At 37.4% G+C, this 15,719-nt stretch overlaps 1 protein-coding gene across 1 annotated transcript in view; it reads left to right on the top strand.

Moving 5' to 3' along the window:
• The window catches only part of LOC126376493 (uncharacterized), a 47,844-nt gene that overhangs the window by 21,565 nt on the left and 10,560 nt on the right, over window positions 1-15,719 (top strand). The window contains exons 2-3 of the mRNA XM_050023917.1: window positions 13,093-13,926; window positions 15,458-15,543. Coding sequence (XP_049879874.1) covers window positions 13,093-13,926; window positions 15,458-15,543 — 920 coding nt within the window. The remainder of the gene's footprint in view (window positions 1-13,092; window positions 13,927-15,457; window positions 15,544-15,719) is intronic.

Genomic DNA, 15,719 nt, shown 5'->3' with positions numbered 1-15,719 from the left:
AAACGAGTTTGTTGCGAAAAACGAAGCGCTACTATTGTTTCTAGCATAATCATTTAGTCCGAGTATTCAAATTATTCGATTGTAGAAAAGAGAAAAATATACATTCGAATTAATTTGAATCATCCGAATTATTTTTTCTGTCGACACTTCTTCTTCTGTCGTATAGGTTGTGAGGTGAATTACCAACTTCGTCAACCCTGGTGTCAGGGTTATTATATACGTAGAGCCGCCAATCGCTGGTACACCTATTCAATTAATCCGGGATATTGTGACATTCACTCATTCATTTTAAAATTAACAGTTGTCAGGCATACGTTCCTTTCTTTTTCGGAGGATAAAAAAAAGACAGTTCAAAATACTGGTATAATACTGATAAGAATATACAGTGTGTTACTATCATCGTAACGAAAACTTTGAGGGATGATTCAGACCATGACTATGTGCTAATATCAAGTAGAATTTTCCGTCGCAAACCCAAAAATTTTCATGAAATTTCCGACAGGAATTATGCTTGATATCAACTCACAATTATGGTCTGAATCATCCCCCTTGGGGTCACTAACACCTTGTATTTTTTTTACGATTATAGTTTTTTTCATACATAGAAGTTGCTATTGTCTCCCATAAGTCGAAAGAGCCTGGGTGGATCATCGCTCTTTCAGTTTACAAATAAGTACAGTAGAAATGAACTGAGACCTAATTAAAAAAAAAAGATAAGTAAGTAAAAGCGAGAATTGCGTGAGTTATAAATCTTAGTAGCACAACATTTGTCGCGGTCCTTGCATTTTATTACCAGAGTTGCCATGCGCAAACTTGCCGCACATAATAAATAAACGGGTTGCCATATGAGCGCAACAATATTATTTTTTCTGCCGCGTCACAGGGTTATTAAATGTGATGCTTCCGGTCAGTGACCCCTGGGCTTGATGTTTTTGGCTTGACAAGGTACATTGCACCCTGCCTGAGTTATGTAACGTTACATAATTCAGGAAATTGGAAAATGTACCAATATTATACAAGTACCAATATTGTAAACAACCGGACCTGTCAAATCTTCAGGTTAGGTAAGCGGACCCTGTGAAAACCGGGACAATGCTAGGGGGATGATGATTTTGTGGATATACCACCAAACGGCACTAAAGTTTTGGCCTCTTCCTTTTATGCGAACAGCAGAGGACTGGAACGGTCTGCCGTCATCTGCTTTTCCAACCTGTTATAATCTAGAAGTCAAGGCTAGAGTGAATAGGTATTTGCTAGGTAAGCATGATCCACTCTAAACCACATCGTCATTTATCTTCAGGTGAGATTGTGGTAAAACGCGAGCCCATATTATTGAAAAAATAATAATAAGACAAACCAATAGCTTAGCGAGCCTTCCGAAGCACGGAATCATTTTACTTTTTCCGACAATCAGATGATTCAAGCCTGCAATGTCCTTATCAAACAAAGGGCAGTCTCATAAAGCGATTTCCACAATGTCCCCGTCAGGAATCGAACCCGGATCTCCAGATCGTGAGCCCAACGCTCTAACCACTAGACCACAGGGTCCCGGGCTGCTAGCCCAAACATTTCCACCAACCCGCAGTGCAGCAGCGTGATAGTGTATGCTCCAAACCCCCTCCGGTTGATTGAGGGGACGCCTGTGCCCAGCAGTGGGACGTATATAGGCTGTTTAAGTTTTATATGTAAGACAAATCAAAATCATTTCTCTCGTGTCTCCTTCACCGCGATAGATTAGATCTCTAAAGCGCTATTTGGTTCACAATCCGAGGGTATTCTCTCCAGCAGCAATGTAATATTTTCTCAATTCCATTTCAACAGTTTATTTATAGCTACGACTTTATCACTCGGAGATATGATTCGAGATAAAGAGGTAATAAGAAACTGATTTCTTATTTTATAGCGCTTGCTCAAGTATTGGTTGAGGATTTTTTCTTTATTTAAAGAGTCAGTAACAGGAAAATACAAAATACAAAACAAAAGAGAAATAGAAAGAGTACAATAGGCGGCCTTATTGCTAAGTAGCAATCTCTTCCAGGCAACAAAGGGTATAGGAGAAAGGGTATAGAACAAATATGGCGTTTAAATTGTTATTGTTTTTGAGTAGAAAGTATATGTGGTACAATTTAACTGAGGTGAGTTTAATTTCATATGTGTACTTATAATCCTACCAATTTCAATATCCCGTAAACCAAGGTTGGCCAACCTTGCAACCAGGTTGTAGTTATTACAGGGCCGTATTTTATTAATGCATTACCGCGCAGCTGGTGCTGGCAGCGCGCCAGGGCCGCATTAGGGGGTTTTATTAAAACCAGATCAGACCCGGCGTGGAAAAATATCGAACCCTGATACAAGCCCTATGGGGACTATCGGATATCGCTTTAGCAAATAGGGATCTCAAATATTATAAAAATTGTAATAGGATTTCTATGCAATGTTGTTTTTCTTGTTGATGCCTGCTAAAGGCTTGAAGTACTTAACCCTTTCACGGACAGAGACCATGAGTCATTGTTAGTTCATAGTAGGTAGTATGACACCTTGGAATCGGAACGTCTGTAGACGTTCTGTCCTTGAAAATGTTAACTAATACATTGGTTAGGTACTTAGGTAGCTACCGCCAAAACTAAGGGTCTTTCACCATATTAGTGTTATCTTTTAAGTTGAGAAAACGCGTGACTTAGTGTGTTTGTGTGTTGTAAATTTACTTACCGCAAATGGCATGAACTAATTTGCCAGCCAAATGGGGAGCACTAAGGGCTCTCAATACAACATTGAAGGCAACAGGCCTGAGGGTGCCCAGTTAGTCGCGAACCACGGCTCAGGGCGTCCTCTTAGAGGATTATATTTTGGGTGAATATCAAAATGTGTCAAGTTTGGTGGCGACTGTCATATAATTTTTTCGTGAAAAATTGGGGAAATTGGGAAAATTGGGAATTGAAAAATTCCTTTTCCATGTCGGAACCGAGGACCCTTTTGGATCTTTTTCATGTCGGAACCCAATTTTTCACGAAAAAATAATATGAAATTTCGCCACCAAACTTGAAATTTTGAGATTCACCCTTTTAGAAGAATTAATCCAGTGGACTGAGACAGATAAGCGTTGATGACGGAGTCCATCGCAAGATGAACTTATGTGGTGAATTACCTATTCTACCGGTTCTTTCGTCCATGTATGCGTTTGGCGTTTGACATGTGTACTTTATTTGTTGAATAGTGTAATTAATTAGTGGTATACTTCTGAAGTACAAACTGTAACAATAGCGGAATATTGCATTGAGACAAACCTGCAAGGTTTAGCAATGCGATTCAATTGTATCATTACGTAAAAATTTTTCAACAATAAATAAAAAAAAATGTACCCTCGCCTCACCGAGCTCACTTAACCAACTTAAACATCAACCAATGTGATAGGTGGTGAGCCGTATCGCCGTCTACGAGTATAATGGTCAAGCCAAACTGTGTTAGTGAGAACTGTACTTAAGATAAATTAATAACTCATTTGGCGCAAGTCCAGTACCGGGGTTCGAACCGACACACCCCGTTTGAGAATGGTCGCGTGGCGGACCACGCCGGCGGGCTCGGCATCTATATAAAACAAGTACTTAATGTCATGTATTGTATTTAACGGCGAAGAAAAACCGTATATGTATTATATTGTATTGTGTTATAATATGTATTATATTGTATAGGCTATTTGTATGTATGTTTATGTATGCGTGTATATATGTGTGTTTGTTTATATAAATATATATACAAAAAAAAGAATAATAAATAATATATACTTATCTAAAGAAATAATATAATATATATATATATATATATATATATATATATATATATATATATATATATATATATATATATATATATATATATATATATATATATCATTATATGTTTATTGCACCAGCCTGTGCTCCAATGAATAATCTTCTTTCACCCTAAGGTTGCCTGGCGGAAATTGCTGTTTAGCAATAAGGCCGCCTATTGTGCTTATGTTTTATTCGTATGTTTATGTCCTTTGTATATGTTGTTGTGCAATAAAGTATTATTGATTGATTGAAAAACATGAAAGTAAGAAATGTGTTTCGCAGAAGTCCCTACTCTATTGGGCTGGTTTTTCCTTTAGGCTGGAAAGGCAGATGACAGTCGCCTCTCTAAAAAAACTTGACCTGTCACGAACTATTTTTGGAGAAGGTTTTTTCTTTGTCCCTGTTCACGATCGGAAAGCTGCCAAAAGCAAAAAGGTCTAGTCCAGTCTGGGTACAGCATAACTGCTAGTTTTAAGCCTTTCCCTGCTTTGGGGAATTCGAAAGCTATAGTCCAGGGAACAAGTCGTGGCATTGTGACGTATTTGGGTCGTTGGTTCGATATTTTTGCCTCTGATAAACGAAGAAATGAAAGAGAGATTAACAAAGGCTGTGAGGTTTGTCGGCTTTAGGCTTTAGGCATAGAATATAGAATAATACTACGTATAGAAGAGCAACTCTCTGCCCGCACCCATTCGTATCGAGGGCTGACCTCACCCTCTCTGGATCTTACTAGTTTGGAACGGTCGTTATCTGCTAAGGAGTGAGAATTGCGCGCGGAGTGCAAGCAGGACAAATACTAATAGATATCGTAGGAATAGATAGATGGATATATCATTTATTTGGTCTACAGTCACACATGCATACCATACAAATTAACAACAATACACACCACATACAAAATGTTTAACACACGCCAGCTATGTATGTGTGCTGCACCGCAAAACGGTCATAGCTCAACGCAAGTATTTGCTTTCGAGCAAATCGCTGATTTTCAGCTAAAACCCTGATAGAGGAAACCGCGGATACGGTAACCGAACTCATTAACGTTGTTTACAAATAATAAATAATGCATGCAGAAAATAATCGTAAAAAAACGTTGTAAAATTAGTGATATACCTACGTACATAATAAAAAGATTCTTGTTTGACTCTCTCTCTCTCTCTCTCTATTTAAGAGCTGCGCTCTTGTCGGTGGAGTAATCGCCATTCCTCTCTTCTTCCCGCCAAAACCTTCACCTCCCGATACGACACGACCTGCACCTTCTCTTTTATTTATTTCATAAATGTTATCCTAGGTCTACCCCCCCTTCCTCTTGTTTGACTAGGATAGGAGAATAGGTATAGGGTATCTTATGCTTTAGGTGGCCCACGCTAAGAACTTTTCTTTCTATCTTTTAAAATACTGAAAGTTTGTCAGCGTCGACCACAGTGTTGCCATACGTCAGAGGCTAAAAAAATCATACCTCAGGATCTAAATTGGAAAAGATTCCTTAGAAAAGGTTTAGTACGAACCGGCATGCCTCTATGATAAAATCATCAAAATTTTGCCCCTGGCAAAAGAAGTTTATTAGGAAGCTCCTGATTCATTGGCTCGAGTAACAGCTCGAGTCTAGAGCTTATGTCACCAATGGAAGTCAAAATACAATTTCATTCGCCACAATCATTAAAATTCGATCTCACAGAAATTTTATGCAAATTCAGCGCAGACGAAATTACTGCAAATTAAACTTTATTCCATTGCAAGACAAATTACATCAGCCTGCAAGCGAATGCTGGAATTAAAGTCGCGTAAATTGCGTTAGAGTGCAATTTATTTTGCAATGATTTTTATTTAAAGTATTTACAGCTAGATTAATGTGTCTGGAGCCGAGATGGCTTAGTGAGAAGCGTGGATTGTGTTCTAGGGTCGCAAGTTCGAATCAGATCAAAATTATTTATTCAACGTAATTATCTTTATTCTTCTTCTATCGTGTGGCTTGTGAGGTGGACTACCAACCTTATCAACCCTGGTATCATGGTTATTATTGAACCGCCAAAGGCCCCTGACATCATGTAACGACTACTCACTATAATAATATTCTACTTACTATTATCATTATCAAGGATAAACTTGTTGAAGGTCATTCACATAAACATAACACAGATTCCGATGTGGTAGTAGTTTTACAGCTAGTTACATAATATTTTTTTTGTAATTAAATTTTTTTGACGTTCAAAAAGCGCTAACTTTGTAAGCCAATTTTGAAAAATAAATATTTTTGAATTTTTGAATAAAATATTTTTATACAATTGAGTAATTTAGCTGCCTAATATCAGTTCTCAGACAGTTAATCCCATGCATTCATATCTTCTAAATAATCACTAACTTTATAATATCTCTCTCTCTCTCTCTGTTTACAGTAATTTCATTAGCGTTGAATTTGCATTATTTTCACTTGTGAGAACAAATGTTTGCAGAGGTCAATGACCTTTTACAGAGCAGCCAATACGGTGACAAACTTTAAAAGGTACCTTTGTCTTCTTTTATTTGAACAGTCTGCAAAACTTCTGAAGTCATCAAAATATTATACCTACATAGATACACAAACTCACTGTACAGTCGATTACTCTAGCCATAGAGGCAGCCAATCAGCTCGCGACACCTCAGGACACTTCAGGACCCCGATACCGACCCCGCCGGCGTGGTCGACGATTTCCCTCATTCAGCGCTTATCGCTATCGACCCACTAGGGTCGATTAATTCTTTCAAATATTTTTCCTCTCAGACGACGCCCTGAGCCGAGGTTCGCGCCCAACTGGGCACCCTCAGGCCTGTTGTCTTAAACGTTGTACCGGGTGAGAGCCTTCAGCGCTCCCCATTTGTCGGGCCAAGTAGTTAATGCCATCTGCGGCAAATCTACAATAAGTCACGTCAAAAAAAAAAAAATCACTGTACAGTCATGAGCAATATCATATACCCACTTTAGAACCCTGTCGCACTATCATATTTGACATTTAATGAGACTTACCGTTTAATTTGTCAAAAAAGTTAATGTGACATGGTTTTAAAGTGTATACATATGTATGAGATATACGTCATACTTTCAAAATCTTGGGTCCTTTACGCCGTTTTATTCAAAAATATCAGAAAATTCAATCGTTAATAAAATAAAAAATATGAGAGCTATTGGTATTTCAAATGTATCAATCGATGGAGAAAAACAAGCTCTATCGAAAAATGCAATAAAAAAAATTTGACCAAATGTCCCTTACAGCAATTGAAATTTCCAGCGACGATATTAGTACTCGTGGCCGTACTGGTTCACCGACTTGCTTCTCAAACGGGAAGCGCCCGTTCGATCCCCGGTACTGGACTTGTACCAATGAGTTATTCATATCATATACGTCCCACTGCTGGGCACAGGCCTCCCCTCAATCAACCTGAGGAGCATACTCCACCACGCTGCTCCATTGCGAGTTGATGGAGGTGTTTTTACGGCTAACAGCCGGCACCCACGGCTTTACGACATTTGCGCATTTTTTTTTGTTTTGGTTTTCCCCGAAGGGTAAGGCAAAGGGAACTATGCCCATACAGCCATGTCTTACGTTTCTTTTTTCTTGATGATTAATGAAATGATGAAAGGTGATGACGATGAATTATGAAACCTAAGCCCCCACCCTCGGAGCAGACTCCTACTCCGAACCCCAAACGAATTAACTCAAAAGTCCGCATAAACTTTCAAGTTATGAAGCGGCTTATTGGCACGAAGCGAAAATAGATAGATTAGATACACTTTGTTTATTGAATATTCCGATATAATAACACTGTCGCAAATGTTTTCCGACTAACTTAATGCGATAATCAACCACAAAACACCACATCGTATTAATTATTTAGATTATTTAATGAAGAAAGCAACTGTCCCGTTCCCGTTTCCGCCAAAAAAAGTCCATTTGCGCGTATAAAAGTAAGTCCACAATGGAAACAAATGTCAAATTGCAATAGTGCTTTTTTAGATGAATTGTTTGGATGTGGCCATTTTAACCCCCCTGATGTTATGTGCTAGATTTCAACATAGTAAACTCTAAAATCGCACCAAAGTCAACGTCCTGCGGTCTCAAATTGTGAGTTTAATTTTTGACGTTCGTGTCAGCGCGGGCGGCGGTGAGTGCGCAGAATGAGCAATGCATAAATTAGCGCGGCCTGGGGCGGCTCCCCGGGGACACTCGCTGGTCTAGAGCCGGGCACGAAGGAGGTTCGGATAATGAGACTTTTAAAGAACTTAAAACTCTTAAAAAAGAAAAGAATAACACATAATATTCCATGGTTTCTGCGTACCCCGGTGGGACGCAGGCATAAGTTTTTATTTATTCATTGATAAAGTACATCCACATCACATACATTAAAACATGTTTACATTTAGAAGGTTACGATATTGTGACTAATATATATGACAATTACAGCGTACATAACTTATACAATTAAGGGTAAGTATTAAAAAATCAAGTAAAATTAAAATTACACAGCAAGCATAAAAATAAGAAAAGTAAGGAATTTATGAGTATAAATTTTAACTTAAACAGTTCAGTTAAAACCACCGTAATTATTTTTTTTTAAAGTGGAGCAAATAATAACACTTTTAACGAAGATGAGAGTTTTCATAAGACATATAGAAATAGACTAAAACAGAGACATGTACATAAACTCAAGCCTATTAGGTACCCACGCGCCATTATTTTCAATTTTATCAATCAATCAATATTAGGCTACTTGACAACCTAGTCAAATTAGATACTTTTTACGAAACGCTAAAACGAAAATTTTAAAAACACAAATTATATTTTATTCCAAAAGATTCTTAACTAGGTACAAATTAAAATGACAATAAAAAAAATAGAAGACTATCGTGTGGGTTGTGAGGTGAATTACTAACCTCATCAACACTGGTGTCAGGGTTATTATTGAGCCGCCAAACATCAGTAAGTAGTAACCGGGAACAAAGCCTTATCGCGCCTTTAAAAAAAAAACTCTCTCACCACCTATCACGCTGGTCTAACAGAAAGGTCGGTGAGGTGTCGGTTACTGAGTTCATCTTGCGATGGATGTACTACTGACTACCCCAACTGGGATATAGTCGTGAACTTACATTCTGTTAACTATAATGGTTCATAATAATAATATCTGTGCGTCTAAAACTTCGAAAAATTCAAAATTCAAAAATATTTATTTTTCAAAATTGGCTTACAAAGTTAGCGCTTTTTTAAAGTCAAAAATTAAATTACATATTATGTAACTAGCTGTAAAACTACTACCACACCAAAGACGTGGCCAGAAAACCTCCTAGCACAGGGCCCTCATTCAACATAGAACATGCAACATCAGACGTGTCATGTAGGTATATTCTACCTACACGTACGAGGGTGGATAACAGCACCTCAAAGACAGGGAAGATGTGAAAAGATTCCGCGAGCACTTGTCGCGTAACAAGTGTAATTGTGTCCGTTGAGGCGAGACGTCTCAGTAACGACTTCCGAGGGCCGACTCTAGTTGGTAACGATGGATGCGGCAACTCGCTTGCCTGTTACGTAACATAATACAGGGTGTTAGTGACATCGTAACGAATACTGAGGGGATGATTCAGACCATGATTTTTAGTCGGTATCAAGTGGAATTTCCTGTCGGAAAATTCATGAAAATTTTAGTGTTTTTTTTTAAATTATTTTCCAAGGGAAACCAGCCAAATACAGGTTATGTTTTCTTTCACCGCTGAGCACGTGATAATCATTTATGATCCAAATATGAATTGGAAAATAAATTCGACATTGGTTTAGGCCTGTGCTGGATTCGAACCTGCGACCTCAAAGTGAGAGGCAAGGATTCTACCAACTGGGTTACCACGGCTCTCACGGAATCGTAAGTGAAAAATAAATTATGTAAAAAAATAATCGGATATCGGTCGCACCAGCCACTACCCATCCCTAAAGGTGGTCCTTAAAACCAGTCTCAATGGCATCACGCCTGTGCTGCCTAACGGGGACTCAGCACTTTATCATTAATTCAACACTACACGCTGTTACGATACACACACATACACAGTCATACAACTTTGCTAAGTTATGTTTCTGCATGGATACTACCTACGGTCGCGAGTACTAATATGTATTATCGTGGTCAGATCTTAAAATTGATCATTTCATGATGTGTTCGACCATTTCATGCAATGGTCATATTATTTCATGAAATAGAATGTCACACGTTGGCCACATCATGATGTAGTTTGGCCAGATCAATGAACACAAAACGTTTAACGATATCAGCAACTAAATGCATGATTACCTCATGATATGGCCAAACGTTGGTAATCATATCGTAAAATTAGTAACATTATCCACCGGTAGTGGCGCTGGTGTCGATTATATTTAAAACTTGATTGATATTATAAACGATGAATCAATGTAATTGTACAATTTTCCATATCGAATAGGTACATCATTTTTTAAACTAAGAAATTAATCGACTATTTGCATTTTTATTACACCACATAGCATGGACACCGCCTGCATTAACGATATGGCCTAACGTTGATTGAAATATCATTAAACTTTGACGTTTCAACGATATGGCCAACTTAAGTTGGCTATCACCACACATCATGAAATGATTACTTGAAACCATGTCACATTACTTTTTTGTCAAATTAAACTGTAAGTCTCCATTAAATGTCAAATATGATAGTGCGACAGGGTGCTCACGTGGGACCATTGGTAACGCATCCACTGTAAACTCACCCAGCAGGTGAGTTGTCAGCTTTTCAGATTATTAGTGGTCATTTCACCCAATACTTTAACTGATTGTAGGTGAGTTTACTATTACGAATTTGCGGCGTAATCTACTCGAATTTTATTTCGTAACTTGAGAACAAAACAGAAAGTCAAAATCAGAGATCAGACAGAATCAGTTTATGAATTATCACTCATGTCTGTACATACAGTTATGAGCAATATCATGTACTCACTTTAGAACCCTGTCGCACTATCATAATTGACATTTAATGAGATTTACGGTTTAATTTGTCAAAAAAGTTACTGTGACATGGTTTCAAAGTAAATACATATTAGTACTCGTGACCGTACATACTTCATTGTACTTCCCTGGTATTTCTAACAGCAACAACAACTAATTAAATAAATCAGTCAATCTTAGAAACAATCTACATACAGATATCGGATACGTAAATTCACGCCCATTATTGCTAATGGGGTGGGCAGAATTGCAACTAATCAAAGACAACTTACAGCCACTGTTGATACGAAGTCCTAAGATGGATATGGTGAACCTCATGGTGATAAGGGATCAGCCTATCACCCATAATGTCCACCATGTTAGAAAGGACACAATCCCTCTGTCGGATTTTACGACATGGCCCATAAATGTTTTGTTATACATACAAGTAACTCGACTCCAGCACTCCATATTTGTTGACAAATCTACAATAATATACATACATAAACTCACGCCTATTTCGCACCGGGGTAAGCAGAGACTATGGAATTCCATTTGCTTCGATCCTGACACACTTCTCTTGCTTCCTTCACTTTCATCTCGTTTCGTACACGCACGCCGGTGAAACTACAAAAAGTTACGTCAAAAAAATTTATTAAAGAGGTAGTAAATGACGTTTGAGGTTAAACTACAATAGGGATAAGTACGTCATTAAAAAAAACGAACTTAAAACGGGGATTAAAACGAGTACTCGCGCTTAATTCAAAAGCTCTGTGAAAGGCCTAAAACAAACGGATTAAAAACTAAAAGCTACCTATGTTTGCTTTCCTTTCCTGCTTCGTAAGCGAATAGAGAATATATAACATATTCAGCTGCTTGTCTTCCCGGGCGTGTCGTAAAAACCGACAGAGGGATTGCGTCATTTCTAACTGATGGGCAATATAGTAGTTTCCAACTAGTCAAATCAGTTACTTTTCAGTAAACGTCAGACCACGAAATTACTATGGAATTTGTATGAAAAGGCAACCTGTGACGTCATAGAAAAACGTGACAAAATGTCGCATATATAATTACATTTTTCTTTATTAACATACATAAATAAATTCAGTTGTTACTTTTAGATCGGTCTTTATTTTGTTATCAGATTTTTATAATTTATTCATGACCTAGGAAGCTATCCAATTATGTGCGATTGTGATTCCTTTTCACCTATTTTTTTGACGTGACGTATTGTAGATTTGCCACAGATGGCATTAACTACTTGGCCGGACAAATGGGGAGCGCTGAAGGCTCTCACCCGGTACAACGTTTAAGACAACAGGCCTGAGGGTGCCGAGTTGGGCTCGAACCTCGGCTCAGGGCGTCGTCTGAGAGGAACCTTTTTACCAAATCATGAGGTTCATCAAATTCATCTTAGGCCGTGTCCTGTGACTCACAGTTAGCGGCTGACTGACTGCCTCAGTCACTAGTAGTTCATTCGTGGCCTAAGGAATTCGTCTCAAAACTTGTTTCAATGCTTCTGTCCACCACATTATATGGATATACCCCAATATAGTACATTAATAATAAAAGTAATCCCGGTACAACGATCACGTAAGATGATTTATCGACGCGTGTCCGAACAACAGTTAACGAAAGCAATTTTCTGATAAGAGTCCTTCAGTTAATAGTATTTTCAGACTTCCAAACAAATATTTACTTATTACAATCATATAAATAAGTACTTCATTAGAACGCCAGACAGTAATAGCAACTATACAAAATTCAAACATACTTTATAGCACCAAAATATAAAGAAATATTTACAAAAGACTTTTAAATGGCGGCCTAATCGCTTAAAGCGTTTATACAACTATCTGTATGGTCACGAAATTATGCACCTATTGTGTACCTTAGCTCAATTTCAAAAATATGTTTATTCAGTTAATAACATGTTACACTTTGAGTAAACTTTTACATAAATATATTTTTTGTCGAACGTCTCATCCGCCTAATACTACTGCACTTTTTCAACCTGTACAGCTGAGAAAATGTAAGAAAAGGCTCAGCAGAAGGATAGAAGTTCTTAAAAATAATAATATTGAAATACATTTTCAGTGGTATTATAATATTTTTAAGCAATAATTCTTAACACGTTCTAGAATACAGACCGCGGGTCATTAGCCTTTCATTCATTAACATTATGCATTAATCGCCTATAAAGGTTCAGTCAACTATACTTTTATCCAAACTCCGTAAACTCTAATCCCATATTCTGATATATGTGCAACGAATGTAATTATAATCTCTTTTGTTCCAGTTTGTTCCATCTTCGGCACAGCATCGGAACAAACAGCTGATCCTGCCAGCGAGCACGCAATGCATACGCAACACAACATGCCCATCATCCACGATGTTAGCAGAATCGACCTCAGTATGACTCGGACCAATAGTGATAGCTACAACGTAGAACATAACTTAGAATACGACATTAACAAATTTAGAAGCAAAGACAATGTTGTCTTTCAAACCACAGAAAAACCAAACTCGAAATCGTACTCCAAATTTAAAGAAGGTAAATCAAAAAGAAATGATTATGTACCTTATAGAGAAGAGAAGAGATTTCACAGCAAAAAAAGTGAAAACTTTAATAATGTACATAAAATAACTTCTAAAGAACCAACTGTAGTTAAATTTATACATTTTCGTAGACGCAACGAAGGAACGTCTGATAATTTAGGTGAAGCAATAAAAACGAGACATGAAGAAGCTCATCCAGTCGAACATGTAAGTTTTACAGATAAGGAAATAGGACTACATAAATATCTACCGAATCATAAAAGCAAACAGAATGATCGTAGAAAAGTTGGTAAAGACGAAGTCCATACGAAGACGATAGCGTCTAAATATATCGGGGAAGATAGACATTGGAGTCAAAATTCAAAAGGAACAATACCAGGTGTGAAGATGTCAGAAATGACGTATCTGACTCAGTTTGAAAGGTTCTTGAAAAGAGTGAAAAGGCAAGAGACCACAGACAGTTGTGACGCGTTCACTCTGAACCAGAAGTCTATGAAGATAGAACATCCACACGACACGCAGGGCAAAGACAAGAATTACTACAGCAATATCGATTGTGTTCATGTACTTCAAGGTAAGCTAGTAGATACTTCTTATTTTAAAGAATTAGATAAAAAAACTTTCAATAAAATAGTAACTAGTAAATTATTAGGTTATTTATGTTATGAAGCTCCACGTTTTAAGGCGTCAGCAAATCGACATTATTCCGTATCGTACGCACTGTCATAATTTTCCGTTTCATATGGAAAGAGTAGAAGAAAAAAGAACCATAATAAAGACTATGGAGATCCGGAGAGGAAATATGATTGGCCACCATACGACACGATTCGTTTATAAAAAATATCATAGAAGGAAAAATTGAAGGAAAGAGAGGAAGGGGTAGACCTAGGAGAACGTTTATGAAACATATAAAAGAGAAGGTGCAGGTCGTGTCGTATCAGGAGGTGAAGGATTTGGCGGAGAGAAGAGAGGAATGGCAAATGGAATTATTATCACTATCGCAGTACAAAGAAAGTCGATTTTTGTTTTGTTAAGTTCATGGTCTGCATCTCTATCAAAATCAACATTGTTTCCGCAACCAATTATATCTTGGAGGTTAGAATCGTATGGCTACCAAAACTTACTAGGTACTTACTGTACTTATGTCAGTATTTCAAGGTTTAGCCCCACTAGATTTCCTAATTAGGGTTGCTGATCTTGTAATGTCCTCAAATATTAGAATTGGAAAATTTCTGGCCATTGGCTCACCATCGTTGGTCTAACAGAAAGCTGGTTCACTAAGGTTCATCTTGTGAACCTCTGACCATCCCGATTGGGATATAGTCTTATGTTGTGAGCTTATGTTGTTTTTTTATGGAATGTAAAAGTGCCAGTTAATGCCTATTGATCGGGTGCTGCGTATGTGGACAGGCCAGCTTCTGTCAGGGAGCTCATTTTTGTTTTTTAGGTTTACCAACAGTTACAACATTATTACTACGCTTATTCAACAAACATAAGTATTATTCTAAATGCGTAACCAATTAAAGGTAAACACAGCTAACAATTATCATAAAACACTGTTTCTGTGAATAAGTCACATAAACTCTCTTTATTTTTCACTATCCTTACACCGTCTGCAATTGGAATACCATTGTATTTAAGTTTATATGTAATGCAAACTGGACTTAAAACAAAGAAAGGAAAACATGAAACAGTAGGACTAGGGCCCTGTGCTGGGAGGTTTTCTGGCCACGTCTTTCCCTCAGCGATACAGCTTCCGATGTGGTAGTAGTTTTACAGCCAGTGACATAATATGTATTAATTTAATTTTTGACTTTCAAAAGGGCGTTAACTATCTAAGCCAATTTTGAAGAATAAATATTTTTGAATAAAATCAATGAATTAACACGCATTCGTAATACCTTACTGTTTAGAACAAATTTTCCTGCCCTACCTCCACATGCATAATATTTCAAGCAGTCTAAATACGCGTATTTTCGTAAGATTCAGGATAAGGAAAAACGCAGCAGAAATCCCGAAAGGTATATAAATTAAGTAAAAAGAAGCCCCCTCGACTATATCTCTCTTGACACTTATGGCGAGTAAATCAAAGTTGTCTGTTCCAGCTAACGAGAACCAGGTTATAAAACTGACGTTTATAGACGTCTTCCACATAGAGTACCATGCCAAGTGTCAGTACGACTTTTTGGAGGTAAGTGTACACAAAATAAATATATGTATAAGTACTTTCAAGGCCAAAAAATAATGTATTTATTTTAAAACCATGTCGTCATCTAACTTATTTGACAAAAACTATAAGTAAATGAAACTAGATGATGTTGCACCGCACTCAAACTTGAAATAATTAAGATAAATAATAAATTAATT

The sequence above is a fragment of the Pectinophora gossypiella genome, chromosome 21, assembly GCF_024362695.1.
Source record: "Pectinophora gossypiella chromosome 21, ilPecGoss1.1, whole genome shotgun sequence".
Lineage (NCBI taxonomy): Eukaryota > Metazoa > Arthropoda > Insecta > Lepidoptera > Gelechiidae > Pectinophora > Pectinophora gossypiella.
This window is presented reverse-complemented; position numbering and strand designations above follow the sequence as displayed.